This window comes from Enoplosus armatus, chromosome 15, assembly GCF_043641665.1.
Source record: "Enoplosus armatus isolate fEnoArm2 chromosome 15, fEnoArm2.hap1, whole genome shotgun sequence".
Lineage (NCBI taxonomy): Eukaryota > Metazoa > Chordata > Actinopteri > Centrarchiformes > Enoplosidae > Enoplosus > Enoplosus armatus.
The window spans coordinates 5,681,121-5,707,616 of record NC_092194.1 but is presented as its reverse complement, the minus strand read 5'-3'; the positions used below and the strand labels follow the sequence as shown (position 1 = coordinate 5,707,616).

Here is a 26,496-nt window from a genome sequence, read left to right as displayed (position 1 = left end):
AATAATTTTATTGTTGTGGCTTCTTCTTGCGCGAATGAGTCATACCTCTGCTTACACAGACGACGTCACTTGAGTAGGTGGTCCTTCAATGTGGACACCTTCTTGCACACACTGTTAAAACCATGTGGCCATAGGTGACCCATACCGCCGCCGAATGTGGTCTGGGCGATCGGATCACCCAAGACGCATGTTAATGCCATGTGTAAATAGGGCCAAAGTGAGGTAGGCAAAGCCCCATTCATTTGCAGGTTTCCTTCCCATTCAAATATATCCGTTTTGAGAGCTTAAACAAAAGGCTGAGGCACTGGTCTGACACCTGTCTTGCCAGGAAAATCTGCGCAAAGGAAGGAAACAAGGCCTGCTCTCTGCTTTTTCTCTGTCAGCCATCCATGTGACCTTGTTTTCAGACTGCTTTTTTTAAACATGAACACAAGAACAATTCCCCAACTCCCCCCATGGAGCGGATTTAAATTGGGTAATCAGGAGACAAACTAGAGAAACTTTTTGTCATCCCCACATATGTACCAGCAAGGATCACTGGAATGTTGAATAACCTTCCCTGCACAACAACAACATGGTCTGCAGAGTCCGCATAAGCATTAGTTGAGAACAAGAGTCAACCTATCCATCAACACTAACAGTAGCTCCTCATTCTTTAGCCTGGAACTGGGGGTTAAAATAGTGACCACAACTGACAATAAAGAATAAGGAGCCAATGTTTATTGTGCTATCAATGAGTGATGGTGATATCCGCCTGTTCTGCCATCAGAAAATTAAACGGTATGACTAGCAGACAGGGAGTTAGAAAATTAAAAAAATTGAACTGATTATCATAAATTATCTAACCAAACAAACAGTACGTCCGACCATGTTCCTTTAAGATCATCGTGTCAAAGACTCTCAGCTGTCATTATCCACACTGATGTGATCTGCATTTGTACATTCTGATATACCCGTGTCAGCCATGTTTTGTAACCTCTGATATTGACATACTCTCTGCCTCCAGGGCTCCTTATCGACTAAACTCTGCTATTCCTGATTCAGCACTGGATTACAAGGTTAAATGTGACCAAGCTCCAAATCTCATCACTGCATTTCTTCGATATGTCACTCTGCCGTCATTGAACTGTTGATTGGACTACACATCTGACATAATTAGTAGTTAATTAATTAGCTGTTGCTTTATCCAAATAAAGCCTAGAAGTAAAGAGGAATTCCATACTGATGTGTCTGAGTGATGTGCACTGCGCTACAGGTGAATAGCATCTGTTTTACTGTGGAATGATCTAGTGATAGAGTAGTATACATATAACTACACTTATGTCACCTTATGGATCCTCATATCTGTGATGATTTTTGTGACCAGTCTTTAATTTTATACATTTATTTGCATTTTTTACACTGTAGAACTGGGCTTTTGCTCACTTGTTTAAACTGTTCTCATATAACTGGAATGGCTGAATAGTTGGCTCAAAGGAGAAAACCAGTCTTGTTATTTAGGACTAAAAAAAACAAGCGAAGAAGCGAATATATAATTATATGTTTGTTGTAATACTTTTAAATGTACCTATATGGTGATGGTAATGGATGAATGAAGAATGCTGATGCTGACTAATGTTATAATAAATGATTATTATTGTCATTATTATTATTATTATCATTATTATTATGAATAATGATAATAATACTAATAATAATGTGTTACCGCAGGTTTGAATTTCAGCAGCCTTGAGCTGACAGATCTGAAAAACAGGTTTGTGGTGCCTGGTGAAGTGTTGATGAACTCGAGCTGCTGTGCTGTAACTGACCACAACCTTTGACCTCTAATTAGAAAAGATGAAATTACATATTTCATTAAGCTCCCTGTTCACATAAAACAGTCATTCATTGATAGTCAGACTATATGCACAAGCACTTAAACACATGGTACCAACATGGTTTGAATTTTAGTACATTTTAAAAACATCTTTCACAATAACATTGGATTTAGACCAGGAAAGTTACCCAAGTATAAAATAGTTAGTATAAAAACTTGCTAATTATGTTATGGTGTTAACAATCTCTACTTGTCAGACTTTGATAACAACAATTACGTAATTAATGTCATTAGTGTACTGTATTACTACACCTCAAAAAAGACTGAGAGATGACTGTGTGAAAATGACAGAAAACAAACATTTAACAACAATACAATGCATTTAACTATCATAATCCTGAAAAATGGTTGATACAGAGTGGGAAAAACACATAATGGGTTAGGGTTAGAAAAAAAATACATATGAGCATGCTGTATGGAATCTGCACGTTATAACTGTCAGATGTTAGTAGCACTTTCTGCAAAGCAATACACCTCTTAGGTTCGTTTTCTTTCTCCCACAGCTTGGAAATAAAAAACACTGATTGAAAAAGCCTCTAAAGGAATACAACTGTGAAACCACTGTACACATGAAAATCAATACAAAAAGGACAGGCATAATAATCAAATGCATTTACAAGTTCGACCAGTGTTCTCACAGTCGCACCTTTTGAGCCAGAGCCTCGCAGCTGCGGTGACCTTTTAAGCCGTTTATGCCTGTGCATAGATATTGGCATTAACATCCTCCCGCCTAAATGAAAAGTGCTTGCTAAGCCAACAACTGTGCTCAGTGAACTGTGCACCTTGGAGGTGAATTATATCATGCTGGATTACCCTTACCTTAATTTATCTGTGCCAGCTTTGTATCTGGAGACTCTGGCCATCAACAAGGGCAGGGAGACGGCATCCAGCCAGCGCTTCTCATACTTTGGCTCGTTAGCGGAGGGCAATGGGGGTGATGGAGCCTGCGTGGAATACATGAACAATGCAATGAGCTTCCTGCTCCACTCGCCAAGTACTTTTGATCATTGAGGATGTGGCCTCGATGCAGTTGCACCATTTATATGAGAAACAATTCAAGTATGTAAACGTCAAAAAGAAGGACCTTGACATTGAGAATTCCTTAAAAGGATAACACCTGTACCTTTAACAATTACTGCCTGATTAAAGTCCTGACCTGCTACTGTGTATGCTCAGAAGCTCCCTGTCTCTTCACTGCAGGCTCGTCTCACCTGAGGTCAGAGAATTGCTTCCCAAAATACATTACAAACAGCAGCACTTGTTAGAAAAAAAATTCTCCACGTGCCTAATTATCAAATGTACTATAATGAAGTATCTTAAAGTGTCCTTTTATTCTGCGCTAAGGCCAGTCCCATTCCTTCATCTCAGCAGGGGTCACTCTGGTGTTTTGCGAAACCAAGTCCATCATTTGTTAATGGAGCAGAGGGCAGAGCAGTGACAGCTAGACAATATTTTCTACTCAAGTGTTTTGGTTTATTAACGTCAGATATGAGTCAGCTCTGCTTTAAACTGAACAAATTTCTGTTGTAGATATCTGAAAATGTTCGATATTCCCTCACTTTTTGTCTCACTTCAGTAAATCTCCTTTTTCATTCATTCCTTTTTCAATTACCTGATTACTCAATTGGTTGGTTGGCATATATTGCACACAATTCTGATAAACAGTAATTGTTTAAGTCATCTATTAAGCAAAAATACCAAACACTTTATGCCCTACCACCTTGCAATATAAGACACACGCACTCTACACACTTTGGTTTTGCTGCTATAAAACGTTTTCCACACTTCACACACACAAGTGGGTCCAGAGAAAATGGACCCAAAGTGGATGAAAACAGACCAACAGAAAATGCCTCTCGACATTCATTAATGACTGAATGAAAATAGTTTTGATACAATCTCAACAACAAGTGTTGTGGTCTTATGAAGTCATGTTAGAGGAAAAATACACTTGCTGTTTGATGGATTACGTTCATCTCTGCAGCAGTTTGTCCCTGTGAGCTCTTTTTAATGGATTGTTGAAAACGGTTAGCCTGCCGTATGAGCTTCTGACTGTGGCAACTACACAGGTGCATTTAGGCTTTTCATAGGCAGTAATGAGTATTAGAAAAAGCTAAAATTGCAGCTTAAAAATGTCTGCCTCATAGCCATAATAAAAGGTGTTAATGTGGCATGGAAACAGCTTTGTTTTTGAAAGGGTTTTTTTGGGGATTACGGGTACTTCCTGATGGTAGCAATATACATGGCTGCAAGCAGGTCTTCAAATTACTTTAGAATGCACTTTACAGCAATTTGCTGTCACAATAATGGTCAACACTTCTTTCCACACATTATCAGTCTACTGCTCAGAATAGGAAGGAGTGGAAAAATAGTCTAATAGGCCACTCTGTGCTTGTAAACACTGCCTCACATTCAAAAGGTTTTCTTTTTGACAATGGCTTGAAGGCTTTATATAACAGAAATAAAATGATGGGCACCGTATAATAGCGAGGACATCTTTTGCAAAGAATAAAAGTTGAGGCAAGTTTATTTGTATGGCACCTTTCAATAACAAGGCAATTCAAAGTGCTTTTCATGACATAAAGGCATTTTGACAAGATATAAAGTAAACAAGGCAATAGAAAAAGACATGAATATTATTCAAAAGGATTGAAACAAAGTAAAATAAAAGAATAAAATAGGCTGAAATAGAACAAAAGAGATTAAAGTGTAGAATAGAAATTACAGTACAGCTACAGTGCAAGATATGAATTAGTGGTCAAATAGCCAGATTTAACTTCATAAATTGCAGTGGCAAACAAAAGAAACAACATCGTAAACCCTGATGTCAAAGAACGTTGGAGCAGACCTCAAGTTTTCTGGGAGTTTGTTCCACATATGTGGTGCATAGAAACTGAATGCTGCTTCTCTGTGTTTAGTTTTGACTCTGCAGACAGTAAGCAGACCTGTCCCAGACCACCTGATAGCTCTGGATGGTTCATAACATAGCAGCAGATCAGATACGTCTTTTGGCCCTACACCATTCAGTGCTTTTTAAACTAACGGTAGTATTTTAAAGTCAATTCTTTGACACACAGGAAGGTACTGTTAAGATCTGAGAACTGGTGATGTGATCCACTCTCCTGGTCTTAGTGAGGACTCTAGCAAGACTGCAGCTTTCTGGTCGGCTTTAAAAAGAGATCTGTGAAGACAGTGTTACAGCCGATCCTCCCTATGTTTTTCTAAATCCTGCTGACACATAAGTCTTGATATATTCTTAAGATGATAGATTGGCTTTGTAATTGTCCTTGTGAAGGAATTTTCCTTCTTTAGGCTAAAAAGTAATAGAACACAGTGGGTTTCTTTCAGAGCAATAGTAGAGCTCTCAGTCTCCAAGGATAGCTGGTCGAAGTGATAAGACAAGGCTGTCTTCATCGGCTAGGAGATCAAGGTTGTGGGCAATAGGCTGCCACCACACTGTCTTCTTTTCCTACATGAGATATGCACTGACTGTGACAATGACTGTGACCTGAAGTGACATATAACGTGACTTACGTTAACTAACCCAAATTTCCATCGCAGTGCTGATGTGGATGTTAAAATCCAGGTCTGAGTCCATGACTACACCAAGATTTCTGGCCTGGTTTGTTGCTGCTTTACTCTAGCAACTGAAGCAGAGCACTGACTTTTAAATCACTTTGGATCCAAAAGATAATAGTTTTGTTTGTTTAACTGGAGAACATTATGGAACATCCAATCACTGATTTGTTGCACTTAATCCATGCTTGTATGGGACCAGTCACCTGGTGATATCGTTATATATAAATGTGTGTGTCGTCTGCATAATTATGGTAAATGGTGGTATTTTCAATACTACTAATCTCAGAAGTTTAATTCCCTCACCAAATGTTTTCTGAAATTCTATAACAATGTCTCCAGGCTTTGAAGCTGCAGTCTGATTCTGGACAGTGGACTGCAGCAAAAAGCTGAAAACACAACCGCAGCATCTAATAACCTGTCATGTGTTGGACTGGATTGCAGTAACCTAAACTGGACTAAATATAAAAATAGAATTTAAATATAGGAGGTTTATATGGAAAATAAGTAACAAACAACAATAACAATAATAATACCATAGCATAGGAAAAAAAGTAGGTTTTAAGCCTAGATTTGAAAATATCAACAGAGCCTGCCTCCCAAATTTGCACAGGGAGTTCATTCCAAAGAAGGGGAGCTCGATGAGCAACGCCGCCTAAAGCATGGTAAGTTGGATGGACCCTGGTCAGTGCAGTTATGTTGCAGTATTTGGGTCTTAAACCAGACTGAAACTCATCAAGAAGATTGTTACTAAATAGATGGGCTTTGAGTTGGCTAGCAACCACCTTTTTTAACAGTTTGGACACGAAGGCAAAATGTGAAACCGGTCTGTATTGCTTAGAGTTTGAGGATAGAGATTAGGTCTTTTACGTAAAGGAGTAAACCACGGCCGTTTTAAAAGTAGTGGGTACAATAGCTGAGAGACATATTGATGAGCTTCCTAGCACACTGAACAGTTCTTTTATGAGGTTGCCTTGAATGGAGTCTAGAGCACATGTGGTTGGAGTAGAACTTGTAAAAGTGCAGTAGAGCATATTTATACTTCAGCAATGATTAATTCCATTTTTATTACTACTGGTATCAAAGTCAGAATTGTGGGTTCATAGGACAAAACACCTGATTGTGACATGTTTCAGATGCCTCTAAAATGGTTCAAAATGCAAAAGGTTTAATGAAGCCCCCTCTGAGACTGATGGCAATCCATCAAAAAGCATTCATTCTAAAAAGGTCCTGAAGCACAATATGTTGACAAAAGCTCTGATAGCTGGATGAGCAGCACATTTAAATGCAAATCACACCGTACTTAATGAAGAACAGATGCATTACACATTATCTAATGAGTTACAAGCTTAGGGATCAAATGAGTGAAGCTTTAGGAACATCAAACAGTGAATCATTCCTGCAGCTAAAGATTATCTGTCAGCACAAAATCCCAAAACTCCTCCAAACAACAGCAAACAATCTGACGTGGTCGGCGTATCATTATACACACACACACACACACAGTACAGGTAGGTGTGTGTTCATCACAAAAGAACCAAATCACCTGCCTTCCCTTGACTTCAAAATGGCTGAACATATTACCAGAGTATTAAAATAGCCTCTAGGTGGAATGTAGTCAAGAGTGAACAGCAGAGAAAAACTGCCTACCTTTGCAAAGTCAGTCGCACATCATTGCCGCACTACAACACGTCACATGCAGACCCCTGTCAGCTCCTCACCGGTAATTACTACATTTCTGAAGAAATTATTTTCCGTTGCTCCATTTATGTCAATCCAGAACAAAATGCTTTAGTTAAATCTTAAGTGGAGCTCTGCAGAGAGGTGGTGAAGTGGCAGGAAATAGAAAACTACCAGGCTGTCAGAGTGGATTACACTGACATAGCACCTGCCTCGACTGAGGAGCTGGAAAACAGTAACTAAAGCCACGCTGTTGTTCTTCACATCAGTCAAACACAGGGTGCAATGAAAAGGAAATCTTTGTCTGTCATTTCAATGTTAAGAGAGCCTACTGCAAACAAGCTTAGTGAATTCTAATCACCTAAAGAGGCAGGGTTGATTTTTTTTTTTTTTTTTATAGCAAACATCTGCACCAGTACCATTATCTTGCTGTCTTCACAGGTTGTCTAATGTTGGTTGGTAGATTAACTATTGTAACATGGTTATATCTGCTGCTAACAAAATGATGCCAACTAGCATTAGACTAATGTTATGCATTATGCATGTTAAAACAGGGTATTTGATACCACCCTTCATCTTGAATAACAACTTAACATGTAACTTAGTTTAATATAGCCTCTTTTATGCTGAGCAATTTGGTGAAAACGGATACTTTAAAAAAGATTCAACTCAAACTCACTGCAGCTCGCTGTGCTATCAAATGTCACCTTTGCTGGTTGTGCTCAGACTAGTAAAATTATATACATCAATGTTTATACTTTTATACTAACCTAAGGAGTACAAAATGATTTTCTATCAAAAGAACATAAAATATTTATCGGGGTAGTTTGCCTTCAAGTCCTTTAGAGAAACATTATAAAGTCGCCCTTTTTTAAATGGAAACATGTGGGTTCCTTTTTAAGATTCATGTTAACAGTATCTACAATTCAAGCTGTGTGCAGACACCTTTGAGACTGGTGGGAGCTTCATAATGGTAAGTGAAATTCATTCAATCTGGACGTCCAAGAACTTCCATCACTACAATGATCTACCGTGATCTTCAGGCGGGAAGGCAAGGCAGACAAGAGACCTTAGGAGACAGTAATGAAAGACTGCATGTCATGTGAGTTTGTTCCGCAATAACATGGATTTAATGCCGCCTTTTAGTGCCATTAAGATAAATTATAAGAATTATAATTGGTTTGGTTTAATCTGGTCTCAGATTTGTTAGCATAACTCATATGGTTTCAAATAGGTTCTATTCAGTTCATATATAAACTTTTCATATATATCAATGTTCCATTCTCCCCTCCAGTTTACTGGGTTTAGTAGTGTAATACCATTTTTTAGGCTTTCTGCACTCATCATAAAATCTGTTTAATTTTCTTTATCCATCTTTCTTATTTTTGGCCTCTTAGGACTGCACAGCAACACTAAACAAATATCACAGTTGACCTTCAGCGCCCTGGAGAGAGAGGCTGAGACAAAGAGGACCGAAGGAAGAAAGGAGCAACTACAAATGAAAAATACTGTCTACAAGTGTGAAATCACATGAGGTGATCACATCAATATAGCATGTACTGCAAGTATTTCGCTCACTGTTTAATCTACAAGATATGTTGTGATATTATATTTCCCTTTATATGCAGTATTTGGTCTGTATAAATAGTTTGATAAATATTACGAGGCAAATCTAATAATTTTGTTAGTTTTGTGTACATTTAAATTGTTCCTATCATCATTGTATTTTTGGAAATGTGTATGAGTTAGCTCATTTCTTTTTTTTTTTTTTTACTTTATTCACATGTTGAGGACAAAAACCATGTTGTATTAATGTTGTATAAATAAAGTTGTCATGAAAAGGTCTGGTTTCCTGTAAATTAGTGCAACATTGTTGTTCAAACATTGTTTGATTTGCAGGTAAGTTCTGGGTGTTTATCTAGTACAGGTAATTACAAGGTGATACGTGTACAAATTACACTGTATTATATCGCTACACATCGTAACATTGCCCTATTATTATGCCGTACGAGTAATGGCGATGTTCATTGCTGCCATATGACACTGCAGCAGTCCTTTTGTGATGAGGTATGGCAATTTATTTTTTGTTGTATCCACTGTCCCTCAATGTGCCTGCCCTATTTTGACTTCTTTTCCTACATTTCCAGAATGAGTTGCGACACTCTCCAGTGAACTCCGCTGGCTTTGCAGCATCCAGCAGTTTAATGTACAGGTATAGGGAGCGATATGAACCTCAAAAAAGCAATGTCTTTTCTGTCAGGAAAATGGGAGCATCATGCACCTCACCCCGCCATGCCCCTTGTGGGTGCGCTGCATTCGGGGTTTATTGGGTCTGCTGTCAGTGGAGAAATTGCTGTCTCTTATTCTCGCCACCATTTCTCCCTGTGTGACTGTTGAGCATTAATGAAAAATAGTGAGTTTAGAAAGAAGTCCTTCCTCAGTTCAGAGGAACTCAAAAGTATTTGCTGCTAATGGTATATCATTTTCAAAATAACCATTATTATTACTGAATTAGCTATTCAAATATCTGAAAATATTTAATTTCAACAAAATAGACCCAGGGATACAAGGTTGGTCATACTCTAGCTCCTTATGACTTAAAATGTCTCAAGGTGTTTTGTTCCTTTCAGTAGGTTGTTGCTGTGCACATCATCTAGGTTATGCTGGTACAAAAAAAAAAAAAAAAAAAAAAATCCCCAGATTCAGCCTTGGGCCTGGCAGGTGGCCTGCAACATTCATGCAAAATGAAAATATTTGGCACACAGGAGGTCTAACATTCAGCTCTAGCACAATTTCTGAGTCAAAAGGAATATATCAGCTACAGCCGCTAGAGAAATTCCTTAAACCCTTTCTCTTTGTTAGCTAGCAAGTGAGCGCTCGAACAAGTTGATGAGTGTTTCAAATTACAGACTTCCCAGCATGCTATAGTACGGAGTATGGTATGGACAGAACAGCAGAAGAAAGGAGTTAGATACACCCAGCTCATCTCTTTTACTATACAGAGTGTGCAGACATTGTGTAGCACATCTGAGGTCATTTCACCACTCCTCAACATCAGGCTTAATGACCCTTCCCATTACAGACTATTTCATACGATGCAGAGTCGCTTAATGCCATGCAATGTCATTTTTTTTCTTCTGGGGCAAAAATAAAGTTATGGGTTGCCCTACTTTCCTGCAAATCTCTATCTGGAGGCTTTCTATCATTACACTCTGAACATTAAAGTGAATTCACGACTCATACACTGGAAAAAAAAAAAAATGGCACAACAAGCAATTACTCCAAGAACAAAAACAACCACTCACATAATAGTCATTATTCACAAGGCAAAAAGATTCTCACTTGACATGAGCAAAAACTAACTGGAGGCCAGCTGTTGCTATTTTGTGTTTTTCACTGCTTCAATGTTATTTCTGGAGTAAGGAAACCGCCTGGCTCATTGAGTTTGTCAGCCACCTAGTCCTCAGCTAGAGAATCAAATGTAAAGATCTCTGCTAGAGCCAGCTGACCTATTACGTCACACTGAATCACACCTTATTTGTTTATGCATAGGTAGGCGTGGTTCAGGGTCTATTTTGTTCCTCAGATAAACCAAGTGCACATGCTGGGAACTGAAAGAAATGCAGACCATGTAAAGGACCAGTGCACAGGGATGTTTTGCCTTCTCCAGCCCGTGCTATGGATGTAACACTTCAAATCTAGATTATCTATAAAAGGTTAAAGTGGCCACCTGCTGTCCCTCATGCTTTCTCTGAATAATTCATGTGAAATGACGAGCAAGAGATGCAGTCTTTACGGTTAATCTTTTCATTACAGATTACCATATTAATATGCAATATTCTCAAGTCATACCATTAAAATGTTGAAATATTGGCTTTGGGGGAAAAAATTAACATTGGCATTTTTTTTCACTGCTCTACATTCAGAGTATGTATAACGTTTGGCCAGAAGAGCTCTACAGCAATATCAAGACCAATTTGCTTGATATTGCAAATTGAACCAAAGCACTAAAGTATATTTATTTGGTCCTTGTGAGTGTTACCTGAGCCATTCTTCTAGGATGGGCACCGCAACATAAGGCATTTACCATAGGTTTTTGAAAGCTAGTGCTGAAATTGTCCTGTTGATACAGGGGATGAGCCGACTCTGCCCGAACATTGAGCTTTGGTATATCACACGCTTTGGTAAGATTGAAATATCCCTCTGTGGAATCAACTGCAACTACAATGAAACTACTCCAACCCATCATCCCAGCAGTATACACTGTAATCACAGCCACCACCACTCCGAGATCAAGCAAGCTCAAGAAGCAAATAACAGCTTTGCGGAAACGAATTAATGACTTTGACTGTTTGTTCTTCCCTTTGACCCCAAGAAATCACAGCCACTGATTGAACTGCGTGGTTTTACACAGGAGACAGTGTTGACATGACATTAAAATGACTAAACGCAGTAGATTTCTCCACATTCAACATTTAATAATCAGTTGATTCAGTTCACTTGAGTATTCTTTTCCGTTTTTTTGTGGACAACTGTGAAAGCTGTGTAGCTGACATTATTGCCCAGCCACGTATTTATAAAGACCATATATGAAGGGAGTGTATGAACAAATCAAGGATCACTTTGCTGATTTGTAGCAGTGTAGCCAACAACCTGTAGGGTGGAAGAACACCAGGGAGAGTTTGGCTGAAATAAGTTGAAGGTTTTCCTCCCTCTGCCAGGGGAGCAGTCAGCTATCAGGGCTGGGACCCACAGCCAAACGTCGTCCTAGCATATATGCGTAGAGGGCGTTATGGATTACTTCACATTTAATAACATGTCAAAGTCAAAGCGGATTTGTATGAGCCACAGTCCACAAAGAGAGGCAGAGGCTCAGGCTGCAGCTGATAGTGCTGCTGCTGCCCGGCTAGTGGTTAGCCCTGCTGAGCTAGCTAAAATGATAAAAGCAGAGAGTCTCTATAGCCACTGAATAGAGTTGATTGGAGGGCAGCAGGGGCGGAAATACTACCAAAGCTAAGTGAAATTTGCTAAAGCAGTGAGGTCCATTGTAAACTGCTGCTTCTTATCTGATTTAGTTGCCGACATCTATGCAAAGGCAGGGTGGGTGTGTCTGACCAATCGGTACGTGATCTTCACTGATAAACCTAAAAAACCCCAGAAACAATTATGTTTAATGACAATGCCTGATTAGACCTTTTTCATGGCAGACACTTTGACTATTGTATAGTGTCCCAGCAAGCCATGACAGTGAGCCAGCATGCACAACACCAGGACCCTGAAACTAGCTCACCTAAATGGAATGCAGTCGACTTTTAATGTCATCTATTATACATGTGCTTTTCCTGCTATAACCAGCCAAAATGTCTGCTTTGAAAAGGGTCTATTGACATCTCCCCAACTCTTAGACTTTGATTTGCTGCAACCATAAAGGCGGGACAATTTACACCTTTGTAGTTTTTATTAATACATGGACTTTCGTGACCTCGCATAAATCCCAGCACCACTCCGCCCTACTTTAAGGGATCTAATGAGCATTTGATCATTTGATGTTGTCATTATTTCCTCATGAACACTTGCACTAACTGGAACGGGAATAAGAATCTGGCACAGTTATCTTGTGGTTGTCTATCACTATGTGTGATGCAGAATTTCTATTCCAATCTAGATGACCATGCGGCCTTGGCTCACATATGTGTACTGCTGACAAGAAGCTTAATTAGCAGTGCAGCAAATACACATGCTCCCAAAGCTAGGCTTGTCTGATGGTTCTGGTACATGTAGGAACTGCAGGAGGATCATTTGTCAATATGAATGGCACTGACAGTCTTAATGGACTCCTAATGGGCTTAATGCACCACCAGTATAGACCGGAAATCTATAAAATTACAAGCTAATTATGTCCTTGTGAACACATCATATTGTAGGTCACGTCTGAAGTTCCAGTTATACGATAGCTGATTTTATGTTAAAAGTGACAATTTAGTAATCATACTGTATACACACTCAATTCTGAGTGACAAAACACACTGTGATGTGTTAGTAACACATTATTTAGAAGGTGGTCATGATTGTAGTGAATGAGCCCCTCAGATAAAAATCCTTAAACTGTAAATGCTGCACATTTTCTATATTGTTTTAAACCTTTACCAACTTAAACACTGAACATATAACTCCTTGTGAAAACCGAAAAAGGTCGAGGTACTAATTGGGAGACAAATCAAACACAATCCACTCAGCATTACACATGCAATGTCAAAGAGAGCTTTCTTACTGTGTTGTTTCCGTTTCCATTTAAGTGTAAGCCACTGTCAAAGAGTGGAGAGGATACTCGGCTGTGATCAGTGGACGGCCCAGGAGAACCTGAGAAAGGAAGGAGAGCGATTCATGTTCTTTACAAAAAGGTCTCTGAAGGATCACTATTAAACATTTAGTTCAACTTTGTGTGGCGTCTTATTATTTCATTCCTTCAGAAACAAAGAAAATAAGTCAAGAGTGGCACCTAATCCTCAAAACACCATGGCCCAAGGTCAGAGCGTTACATTTTCAGGTTTATTATTGACGTCAGTCTGCTGCCCTGCCTTTAAACCGTGCAGTGTAGATCGCGAACAGCATCCAAAAGAGACAAATGTTGTTCTTTGATATGATATTAGCGTGGCGTTAGAGGACCTGCTTTCTGACTCGGTAAAGTGTGGCAAACAGCTCCTGGCCTCTCCTTGCTTGTCATTTGTGCCACGGTAAAACAAAGAGACAATACGACTTGAACCTTTTCGCTCTCAGGCAACAAAACATGATTCACCGGCCAAACGCCCTACAGCAAAACCCGAGCATCGCTGCACTGGCGCCTTCCTATGAATGTTAACTTACCCACAAGATACTGAGGCTGGATGTCTCACAGCTCTGTTTGAATTTGAGAAAATGTGGTGGTTTATCAACTGCGCTATAAATATTCATGCCTTCTATTAATATTAATTATTTTTCTACATCTGTGTGCTCTTCATAATTAGGTAAATTGGCCAAAATGATGATTATGTTTGCTGTTAGAGACAAATCATTTGTACATGCAGCTAATTCAAAAGACAACAATTGTTGGTGGCTTAGCAGTCTGGACGTTTGTATCTAACTTACGACTGAACAGATGAAGCCCCAGATTTAAGTTCCCAGGTGCTACATGAGGCATCCTATCATATTTGTGTTGGCTATGTTAACTTTTTTAAAGGAATAGCTCCACACACACCAAAAAGAGTGCTTATTTCTAAAGTATTTGTTCAGAGTTTACAATTTTAGCCCATAGAATGTCCTTGTGTCCATTGCCTGTGAATTTCAGCAGATGTGTTCAACAAATTACATGTCCTTCATTGAGCACAATACTACTCTGAAAAGAAGCCTAGCTGCACAATGTTGCCCTGATCAAACCACACTCACACAGTCCTGATGTACCTAACAGAGTAGCAGATTTTTTTGACAGTCAAACTCATAATGGATGAATAACAACTAGAGATATGTTGTTGCGTGAAAATCTAAGCTTATAAAAGATATACAAGAGATTTGAAAACAAGTTTGCAGGGGGTTTTAAATTCAGGCTAAATAATTGAGTGATCATACATGGCTGTGGTAAAGCAGCACGTTGTGGAATTGTGTGGCTACATATGGTATTTTCTCCAACATGTTACCCGCTCTTTTGGTCGTTCACTGAACATTTAAAATCTGCAGTGAGGAGTACAGTCGCAGTGCAGAGTGATGTGACGTCCCATCTCAAGCCACAGAGCAGTTGTACCAGGTGTTCCTGTGAAAAGCTGCGTAAGCTAAGGCGCACATGCTATGCTGCGGCACAAGTGCAGTGCAAGGTGTGGGTTTCTGCTTATATTCTTATATCTATGTTACCTATGTCCTCATGTTTAGGTCTATATTTTTACATTCTGTCTAAAGCCCACTGAGTTTACTTGTAATTAAAATGTGCTATATAAATAAAATTGCCATTTCTCGCAGGAGGTGGTTGGGACACAAGTGCTGCCACTGTACTGTATGTTTACGATCACTATTCACAACATGAAGACTGATATTTTTGTCATAAAACGTTGCAGTGTTTTTTTATTATAGCTTTATATCAGGTCAGCAACCACCTCCAGGGTGGTGCAGGATGTGCAGGATCGCTCCTCAACTGTACTTAATATAAAAAAAAAAGTTGTCCCACTTACTTTAAAACGGTGTTCCATAAAATTGCCAAACTTTCCAAAACTTACATTTTACTTTGTCTTTAGAGCTGCTTCAAGTTCTCACTTTCTCACCCCTCTCATCTGCGTACCTCATTTCTCACCTTTTACCGGCTCCACATGGACAATTTTAGCGTCTGAGTTTTCATCTCTTCAAGCTGCTGAAGGTAACTACAGGGGCAGGGGATTGCAGCTCTGGGTGTTTCTGACATTACTGCTTGCCTCAGGCCACCGAGCATGACAATCTATTACTAAGTTTATTGTGAGCTTGCTTGGCTTGCATGGCATCAAAAGTACGGCACTCTTACCTAGAGGCAGTTTTAGAAATGATGGAACTTCTCGCAGGTACCGAACAGTGATGGTGACCTCATCTCCTGCAGTGCGCAAGAGGTGAACCTGGCAGGAGCGAGAGAGGGAGAGAGAGATTGAGATTGAGATAGATAGCAAGAGAGAGATTGTGAGCGATGCAGCAAAATAAAATTTAATCTGGTATAAATGAAACAAGCCACATTCATGTCAAGCTGTACACAGCCTGCGCAAACAGAATATAACAGGAGATGAGTGAAGAACGTGTAATCACATGTTAAAGCCCGACAGGAGTGGCTTCACTTAAGTCATCAAAAGGCAGAACTTGAAGGCCGGCATTTCTCTCATGACAGGCGGAAGCACAGTGACAGCTGACACCATAAAGTAATTATGCTCTGAATGTCTGATTATCTGATGTCTAAGTGATATTAAATGCGTCCTCAAAGATGTCGAGTCATAGTTCCAAAAGGTATTCAAGTAAGGTTTAAAGGATAAATCTCTTTATCTTCCAAGCATCTTGGAAAAGAGAGAAAATAAAAGAGCAAATGAGACTAATTAACTATCACATCTAACGTGCAAGGTCACTTCTACGTACCCTAAAGGCACATCTGCTATCAGATCCCTCTCTATCCTCTCCAACATTGTGTGGTAGCCTGAGCGTCTGTCAGTGCTGCGAGTGCTACAGCCTGCCATTAAAAGCTCTGGAGTTTGTTCTGAAGAGAAAGTGCTCATTATGCGTTTTGATGCTCTGGAGGTGAATATAGTGAACAGCTGTTTGGGGCTGCACGAGGAGACAGAGATGACAGACATGGGAAGAGTGTGTGCTTGTGTGCGTTTGTGTGGGAGATGGGGGTGGGGGGGGGGGGGGGGGGGGTAGAGAATAAAGAAAATATTGAACAAAGAGAGAAGCTGAATTGCAGAGAGATACTGACCAAAAAATATCCATGTAGAAAAACATGCCAAATATTAGAGCCCTCACTTCCTGTGCAGCTTCTGATACCGATCTACTCCCTTTCAATCTTTTCAATTTGTCAGGGCGTAAACCAAAAGGAAAACAGCTTCCTGTGAGACGATAACTCAGATTGTTGAGGCGCACCTCCAACAAGGATGGAACAATGGATGGATGGGGCAGGGTATTGGCTTTTTACAACAGTAAATTACAAGTATACTCACAACTTCCTCATGAGTACAAGGCTCTACATTTATGCCATTGACCTAAAGAAATCAAGGAAGAGTGGAAAAGTACATAAGTGAATACATAGTGGAGAAGCAGTGTGTAATTTAGCAACTCTATGCTCATTTGCTGCAGGGGCAGGGTAAGGGGGGTCTGGACCAAACATCTATATGAGGTGACTAAACATTTGTTGGAAAGAAAAATTACCACACCACAAAGAGACACAATACAATTACAAAGACACAAAATGAGCACGAACAGATACAAAATTACTACACCACAAAGAGACACAAAACGACCACAAAGAGACACAAAACAACAAAATGATGTAAAATGATTACACCACAAAGAGACAAGAGATACAAAATGTTTAGACCACAAAGAGACACAAAGCGACCACAAAGAGACGCAAAGCAACCACAGAGAAACAAAACAACTAGACACAAAGCGACCACAAAGAGACACAAAACAACCACAAAGCGACCACAAAGAGACACAAAACAACCACAAAGAGACACAAAGCGACCACAAAGAGACACAAAACAATGTTGGTGCAGAAGACTTTTATATGTCTGTGTCCAGGGGACCATTGTTTCATAATCTGTCCATGGCTGTAGGCTACGGCAGAAATGTATTGATATTATTTCATATTAGAATAGAATGTTTCTGAACGCAGCCCTGATTTGCTGCAGCCTCTCCTGCCACAAGTATGTAAACAGATGCAATATTCTGCACTGTGACAACTCAAGTGGGTCATTGCAAATCAATATGAAACAGTGGTTATCCAAAGGTGGAAGCGAAAGCAATTCAATTCATAATGTAATTCATAATAACTTCCAATATGAATGTTAATATTGCTCGACTGTCCAATGAATCTACTTGATATTCTAGATAAGCAGCACATCCAATAAACCTGCCAGACAGATTCAAATGAACTTTTTTAAAGATTAAATGAATATCATTACTTAATAGTTTTGATGGTTATTCCAATGAACAGAAACTATTATTGGTTACTGACCTTATGAATGAATCTACCACAGAATCAGACAATGAGGTATTTGTCTGGTTAAATGTAAATTGTGAGTTATGATTCAGAAAGAATATAGTTGCCCACTATATCAACTCTTCAAAATGGAATAGACATTAAAAGACTCATTTTCATTAAAATCATGCAGTTAAAACAAAAATAGACTGTTTTCTAAATTAAATTGTCAAAACAGAAGAGGGTTGAAATGAATGTAACAAGTCGCCACATTTGGCAGTGACCCGAATCAACCTCGAAGCAAATAAGTCACAAACTGATGTACCAACCTGCAACACAGCGTCCCCAACGAACAGCTTCCCCGTCTGATCGGCTGCAGGCGTCAATTGTCAAGTGTCAGAGGTTAATGAAAACATTAGAAAATAATTGCTCATTTCATACATGGTAATATGGTGGAAATAGCAATCAGTGTCTCCGTCTGACTAATCTCTGGCAACATCCTACAGCTCAGAGAAAGAACACAGGAAAGCATGAAATTTGAAACTAATCAGGATATAAACTCATTTGCAGCGGCACGGGAGGAAACAATGAAAGCTCTGTTGTGAAAAGATTTGTAAAGCTCTGTGAAAAGGGCTCTTAACGTCCCCGGGGATATGAAGACATGAGTCTCTCTTATGCAAAAAGGTATTAAGAGGGATGTGCGCAAAAAGACAAATTACAGAGAAGTGATTCACTCACATGAAGCTCTGATATTGCATCCCAACAGGATACTCAGAGGTCATCGGTTCTTGCAATTTAACAATTTAACTGACAAACATAATTTCCATCTAGCTAACAGCATGGTCACATTCCTCTTCCAATCTGGCTACTGTTTACTTCTGCACACCGTTTCTCCTTACAGTCATTTGGAGGTGGGCTCAGAAAATATACTGGACCTAATTAACAATAAATGTTATAAAGAATACAACTTTTCTTTCCCTTTTCTTGTGTTTTAGAGCAAACTATGTTACCTCCTTGAAAACAGCTCACTTTTACCGAGTCTACCAGTTGGGGTCCATAAATAAACCAATAAAACAGATTTTAAAGGAACGGCAACATTCTGGGGGAAAAAAACGTTATTTGCTTTCTTTCTGAGAGTTAGAAGAGATGATCGATACTAATCTCATGTCTGCTGGAGTCAGGACATGTTTGGCCTAGCTTAGCACAAAGACTGGAAACACCTCTAAAAAGGCGACTTAGTTACACAATGCATCTTGTTTGTTTAATTACACCTCACTGGTCATTACAAACACCGTTAAACATTGCTTAAACCCACAGAACTAGATTTTAAATTCTATTGAAGATTACAAAAGTTTCCAAAGACGCCCAATACCCCTGGCTGAATTTTGGGGAAATGTATATAAAATGATGCCCAACACATAAAGAATATTTTCATTTGATGGAAAGAATCGAACCCTTGGGGACTCCACGTCATGGTGGCATCACCAATGGCAACGGCATAGACTCTGCCTTCAAAAGTAGCACAAAGTGGCAGTGGCTAGTTTACTCTTCATGAAGAGTACTGTGCAGTTGTATAATGTCTTCTCTAGGTCTGGAGGGAGCTTTCCAAAGTCTTGAGAAAATAACCCTTATGACTTGACTTTTCCCAACTTTGAAGAAAGACAATAATAAATCCCTGGAGTACCCCTTTAAAGCTAAGGCATTGAATCTGATATCTAAATTCTTATCTCAACGTCTTAAAAAGAATGCAAAATGTTAAAATATTGAATTATTCCTCTGTCTCCCAAATTAATAACCCATGTCCTGACAGTTTTCAGTTCTATGATTACATCCTGACCTAATACTTACTTCTACAGGAAATATAAAAATTAATAATGCTCCCAAAATACTCTTTCTAATTTCATTAACATTCCTATAATCAACTTGATTAATGACATTTACACAGCATTGAAAACCATTTCCAAATCCACACTGCAGTAGTGAAACAAAATACATTCTTACCTACTTGATCTTTGAAAATCTTTGAAATAACCACAGGCACGTTGTGCTCTGCGCCTCCCTGAAAAGCAGGGGAGAAAGATGAGAACGAACATTGTTGAGTTTCGATGGTGAAATTTGCTGACAAAACTGCTTTCTCACACAAACAGTCATCTGTGCAACCCAAAGCCTTTTCATTTCCACATAATCAAAACTTATCTGCTTACTTTGATGCTTAAGCCCAGCCCGCCAGTCGCCTGTCTTCGCAGTACAACAGTTCTGTGCTTTAGAAAGTGGGAGTTTCTTATTGGCAAAAAGATATTGTGAACATTGAAACAGTATTCTGGAGTTATGCGGCATGAATTACAATGCAAGTCTCGAGCCCTCGGGCGCACTTACATTTACTTGGGATTCACTTCCACTTGTGCAAACCACATCCAGCTTCTGTATGGTTAATACCTCTTTGGTCAATTTCAGGCAGACATCATAGGTATTGTTGGTCTCCTCATTGTACAGCAAAGCAATTCCAGATTTTGTCTGTTGGAATTGAGAAGAGCATTGACGTTTTGCCAAGCAGAGCAATTATGTACACAATGAACATTTTAATCCTCTTTCCTCAATGTGTCATTTGTGTACCCCATTCTACTGGTCTAGTTTTGAGTTAATTGGTTTTGCCTGACGTTTGTGAACGCGTGAACCTTTGTGTAATAGAAAGAAAGAAAAAAAGAATTGCATGCTTTGAATTTCATATCTTTAAGAGATACAGAAAAGTTCAGGAAACTGCACGAGACAAGTTGACTTTGAGGACAGACATGATGACAACAGCCAACTCAGATAAAAGAGCACAGCACAGACATCGCACTTTATGACAATCTCTGAGTGAAGATTCCGCAAATACCTGTAAACACAACACAGTGCAGTTTAATCTTGAATTGAAAGTTGAATTTCATGCAGCCTCTGATCTTTCACTGCTAAGTCACGATCTGCAAACACCTAGTCAAACAACCAGACCCCATATCAAGCTCTACAATGCTGTTAGTCATATTTCAGATAGTATAGCTCAGTGATTCCTAACCCTTTTTTGTCTGACCCACCCAAACACCCCTATTAGAGGAGCTCAAGTACCTGAATTTGAGTCCACCATTGACCATATTCCTGTACCTGCAATGGTTCGATCTGAGTGAGGTGTAGATATTTAAGGTTAACTTGGCTTCACAAAGTTTTGTGTAATATTACCACTTGGACTGGCAGAAGCGGGATGTTTGAACAAATCCTTCATTCCTTTTAGCAATCAATTTTCACTTCTTTGCACGCTTCCTAAATACTTTTCACACACTCTGAGTCGTAGCATGTGGTCTTCAGGTGTTACATGTTTAGGTTGGTGGTAAGCAAGTCCTGCACAGTCAGCCTTTGGTAGCCGATAGTTTATTGGTTCTTGTGACAGCAAATAAAAAGATGAGCCTCACTCCGGACTTATAAACCTGTTGTCTGTTTATTTACCTCTGAACCACAAATGGTTTTAACCAAATCAAAATCTCCATTTTTAGTCTTGCTGGCAGCGTGGCTCTAGGAAAGGCAACGTCAGTTGGTTAGTTGGGTTACCACTTTGGTCCAGACTGAAATATCTAAACAGCTATTGATATTTTTGGTTTTTAGTGAATTGCCGCATTAACTGGATGGATTGAAATTTGCCCCCCCCCCCCAAAAAAAAATTGTAGTTTGTGACAAAATGTGTGCCAAACTAATGACATGATTCAGCTGTACTTTAGTGCTAATTAGCAAGTGTTAGCATGCTGACATGCTAAACTAAGTTGGTAAACATTGTACCTGCTAAACATCAGGTTGTTAGCCTCGTCATTGTGAGCATTTTAGCATGAGCATGCTGACATTAGCATTTAGATCAAAGCACAGCTGTGCCTAAAGACTCACAGAGCTGCTAGTGTGGCTGTAGATTCTTAACCTTGTTTCAAATTGGTTGAGCTACTCCACAATCTTTCCACGTACCCTCTGGTAACAGCAGAAGTACCTGGGGTACAAGTTCCCCCTGGTTGGGAAAAGGTTATTATAGGTAGACTGGCCCTTGCTGGTTTAAATTAATGGAGATGCATGTAAAAAGTCAAAAGTAAAGTCATTTTGTTCCAACCTTATGGTAGCTGCTCCAGTCTAAATCATTTTGAAAATGGCTGAACACAGTGAGATGCATAATTCCCTCAAGTTTTAACCTGATTCAGTCTGTGATGTTTAAGATTTCACACACACAAGTTTTAAAATGTTGTATTAAAGTGATGAGTTATTTTAGTTCCCAAGCTTCATCAAAATCCAGTCAGTAAGATGGATGGATGATCTGACATATAAACACATTGAAGGACAACAGCCCATGTTTGATGGAAAAACATTTGCCTTGACTTGACTGAATTTTTAAAAATATGCAAGGAGTGGAGAAAGGAACACAAATATACTGCAGTTCAATACACCACCACAAGAAATGGCCTCAAAAGTTACTATACACCTGGATCAGCATGTTTTTGACAAAGTCTCACCAGAAATGAACATTATAAGCTTCCCAAAGATGTGATTTATTGCAATATGTTTCTATTGTATTTCAGTTATTGTGCCCGCCCCCTCTTTCATTTGATGCTGCAGCAGGTTTTACTCTGTAGGTTTCCCTTTTGGCTTAGGTTTTATCAAAGACGTCCTACGACACTGTTGATAATACCTTGCCATTTTAACCCTTTTATCAGTGCTTTACACACAGCATTTCAAGACATTAAAGCAGTGCTGAGAAAAACAGAGAGAAAACACTTAGTACTGCTGATCCATGATGAAAAGTCCTAGATAAAAGATTCTTTGTGGACAGGCATAGTCAATGACAGTGTTGGGCCTTGGAGATTGAGTATTGAGTATCTTTGTACTTTAAATAATTGTGTGACTGCACGGACTGTCCATATACAAGCTTAATAGTGCCAGACTACAATTTTTAAAAGACAACCCTTAAAGCAGGGCAAGGCAATAAGGCAGTGATCAGTAGAAGAAGCACTAAAACACAAGTGTTAGTGGTTTGTTGTACCACCATTCTTTTGCAGGAAATATCTAGATTTCAGCAGAATAGCACAAGATTGACCTTTTCGTAGATGATGTACTCTTGAGGGGTCAGAGTGGGTGAAAAAGGTGACAGTCAGTATGTGAGTAAGGTCAACCAATTCTCTTTTAAGAGACTTTGGAATGAAAGTCTTGCTCTGTTCCTGACAAAGAAGAGAGTATTAATTAAGGCCTCTGGTCGGGGCTTTGTGGAAATATGTCTGCCGGGCAGCACAGTGCTACATTGAGGGGACACAAAACAAGTCTAAAAGTCTTATGGCCATAAAGGCAGCATCAGAGTCTCGCTGACTGCCTGTAATGACAGAAGAAATCAGTCTCATCTCTCATGTCTACTTTGTCGCTGCCTAATCGCTTAGGTAACTCTCTTATGGAGCCGGTATCGTTTCTTTTCAACAGTAAATCTCACGACATTCATACATACCATAACATTAACCCTTGCAAGGCCATAAACTTTACATAATTCTGTTTAAGAGGTTGACTGCACAAAAGATCTTTTGTGCAGTCAACTCTTAAACAGTCAGAAAAGATCTTTTGTTCCTGTATTTGCTGACTGACGATTCTGAAGCAATAGCTACAAAGAGAATGAGAAACTTGCGAACTTCATGTCAAAAACAAAAACACTTTCTAACAAACTGACATAAACTTCTGACAACCTCAATACGATTACAATTTTCCTTTTTGCCAATATACAGCATATCCTTAGTGTTTGCTTTGTTTACCTATTTGGTCAAAACTGTCAATACCAAGAAGAAGAATTTGAATCACAATGTAACACATGAAGTGCTGAGGCCACAGCACTACTGAGTTTTGACAGTTTGGTCATTTTCCATCACCACAACTGGACCTATGAAAGAGTGACAGCACATTGCTAATGCTGGACAAACACAGCACTGTGGAGGAGCTCCCAATAACTAAAGAACATGAAAAGTAACATCTAGTTGGAATCAGTGCTAAAGTTAGCACTATCCAAGTACAAACAAACTGGCCAAATGTCTTAAATTGCTGATATTGAATTGTTGATAATAAAAAAAAACGCCGTGAGGTCTTCTTGAAAAAAGAAATTTGAGCTCTAGTTCGAACGTGGTTCGTGGAAGTAGTTTGCCTTGTGGTCCAGCAGAGGGCACTCTTAAAATTCAGCTTGACCTGTTTGCGCGCCCTATTGACCTATCAGTAAGCTAAGCTAATAAATAATGGGAATATTAAGTATTTTGGGTTCTACACTGAGCGGGCATTACTATACAGGTTGCATTTGAATTAATTCGAACAAATTACATGTGGGTACAAATTCGCTCAAACTTGACTGGAAGTGATCGTCCTAACACAGTATGACATGCTCTGGTCAGTAATGCCAGCTCTCAGATATTCACCACTGCCATGGAAAACACCCACCCACAGCCTGGGTGGGCGTTTTTTGTTTGTTTTTTTAAAGAGAAAAGCATGCACTATAGCTTTTGTATTATTATATCTTAGATTTACTTATCCTCAGACAGAAGAATTTAAATTTCAGTTCAACATTAAAGTAGAGGGACTTACATTAGTGATATTACATCTGATAACATGCATCGCATCTGCTAGGCAACAGCTGATGCTTGCTTTGGTGCTTATATAATGGTGCGATTTATGACATTTGGAGGAAAACGTTGCTTGGCTTCATGAATGAGACGCATGACCAAACTGACGGGAAGAGCTTTAACGGGATTCCCTATTTAAAAGACCTAAAACGATTCATTACCCGAGGGTTCAATTTTTGTTTTATGGTGATCATGGAGTAGTTACATATTTTCAAGTATTTAATGATGGAGCCCCCAAGAAAGAAATTCATAGTGTGGGAAGATGTGTGGGAAGTGGGAATTGATGTCCCCAAAAAAGTACCAGCTCTTGGGCTCATCAATTATTGGCCCTGTGCTTCTGCCAGCTTGTTCATGTGTGGCTGTGTGCAGGCATGTGGGACCATAAAGCATATTCGAGTAACTATGGTGCAGTCTAGCTCATTTATTTGTGTAGATTGAATACAATGGAGGGGATAAAAGCCACCGTGAGGGACACCTGTACATAAAACAATCACACGTTGGCTGCATATTCTCCTTAGGCAGTCTGTCAGAAACACTTTAATCCAATGAAAAAAAAAAAACACCTTCAACATTCAAATCACACAGCCACTGCAGAGGCACACGTATTTGCTATATATTCAAAGCTGAATTGAGTTAAAATCTTGTGACAGCATATCATATTCATCATGCTGAGTGTGGTCAAACTGTGTCCTCTTTTCCATTAAAAACCTACAGTCAAACTGTGTGTGTGGGGGGGCTGACAACCTAATGCAATCCAGTATAACAGCTCTGCAATATATCCTGTATTTGTGAAGCTTAAAATGTCCAGTTTTTGTTGTTTTAGTGAGGTAATGTTTGAGGCTGTAGCTGTGGATGAATCATATCTCCTTTTAGAAAATAAAACAAGCTGTTTGAAAAGCATTTACATGCGTGGTGCTGTGATGAAGTGGCCTTTGACTGATGAATATTCTCAATGGCAGCCTAGCCGTAAATGGTGCAATAAACCAAGAATTTATGTAAAAACACAGCCATTTCATCTCCTCAGTTGAAAATTACAGTGTCAGAAGAGCTTCACATTAGGTCAACTTGGTTCCTCATGTCCGAGACCTGATTGTGGTTTTGTTTTTAGGTAGATGGAGAGTGTGAACTGTGGCGCACAAAAACAGACATGTATTGTGACACATCATGCTGCTTCCAATGTCGCTGTCCTCTCTCTGTTGGGGTCTGTTTGAGGTGACCGTGTTTTAGGTCAGCAGAGGTGGTCGAGTCTAAAGTGATTAGATTCATAACTTAAATCTGACTTGTCCAGAGAAAGACGACTCAACCTCTTCCCTACATTCACTCCAACCGGACTCTAAAAGCTGGAAATGTATGTCTGTCTAATGCACATTTCATGACTTTTGGGTAATGAAATCCTTTCAAGTTTTCTAAAGTTATCCAAATCAATTCAATTTAATGCCAAGTGTTGAGGAAAAAAAATGAAAACATCTGCCAAGTTACCTCTATAAATAAAGATTCAGAGAAGGTTGTGACTGTTTGGTTTGTGGGGTCATCAAATCCTCAGAAGCACAGAAGAAAATCTGTGTACAATACTGAAGGGAAAATCAAAACTACACTTATATAAAAGTTGTCTGTATACATTATAGATAGTGAAAGTACCAATTGTGCCAGAGGGGGAACATGTATAGTTAATTTGTTTTGTTGGGGCGGGGGGGGTTATCTTCACACACAGCAGGTGAGTGAACTCAAACAGAGATCACAACATCAGTCAGATGCATTGCATGAGGTCTCACTGGATTTCTGCAACTCACTCCAAGTCAGGGATACAAATGATCAACAACTGCAACGCACAAAAGACTTTCAAAGAACATCTCAACTTTACTAAATGTCAAAAATATGAACAATCCTGGTGATCAGAGAGCCACTTTAGATTTAACAAAACTATTTTGTTTCTGGACTCGCAAAGACAGGAGAAGGTCGAGGCTAACGTTTGATGGGTCTCCTTAACATAACATGTTTCACACACTCCGTCCTCTTTGAATTGGAGAGCCAATTTGACCTGACAG

At 39.3% G+C, this 26,496-nt stretch overlaps 1 protein-coding gene across 1 annotated transcript in view; it reads right to left on the bottom strand.

The window, feature by feature from the left end:
• The window catches only part of sntg2 (syntrophin, gamma 2), a 62,268-nt gene that overhangs the window by 25,570 nt on the left and 10,202 nt on the right, over positions 1 to 26,496 (bottom strand). The window contains exons 2-9 of the mRNA XM_070920607.1: positions 20,181 to 20,318; positions 20,009 to 20,065; positions 19,806 to 19,863; positions 18,134 to 18,177; positions 16,822 to 16,863; positions 15,651 to 15,738; positions 13,404 to 13,492; positions 2,696 to 2,820 (exon numbers count right to left, since the gene is read on the bottom strand). Of these exons, the coding sequence (XP_070776708.1) occupies positions 2,696 to 2,820; positions 13,404 to 13,492; positions 15,651 to 15,738; positions 16,822 to 16,863; positions 18,134 to 18,177; positions 19,806 to 19,863; positions 20,009 to 20,065; positions 20,181 to 20,318 (641 nt within the window). The remainder of the gene's footprint in view (positions 1 to 2,695; positions 2,821 to 13,403; positions 13,493 to 15,650; positions 15,739 to 16,821; positions 16,864 to 18,133; positions 18,178 to 19,805; positions 19,864 to 20,008; positions 20,066 to 20,180; positions 20,319 to 26,496) is intronic.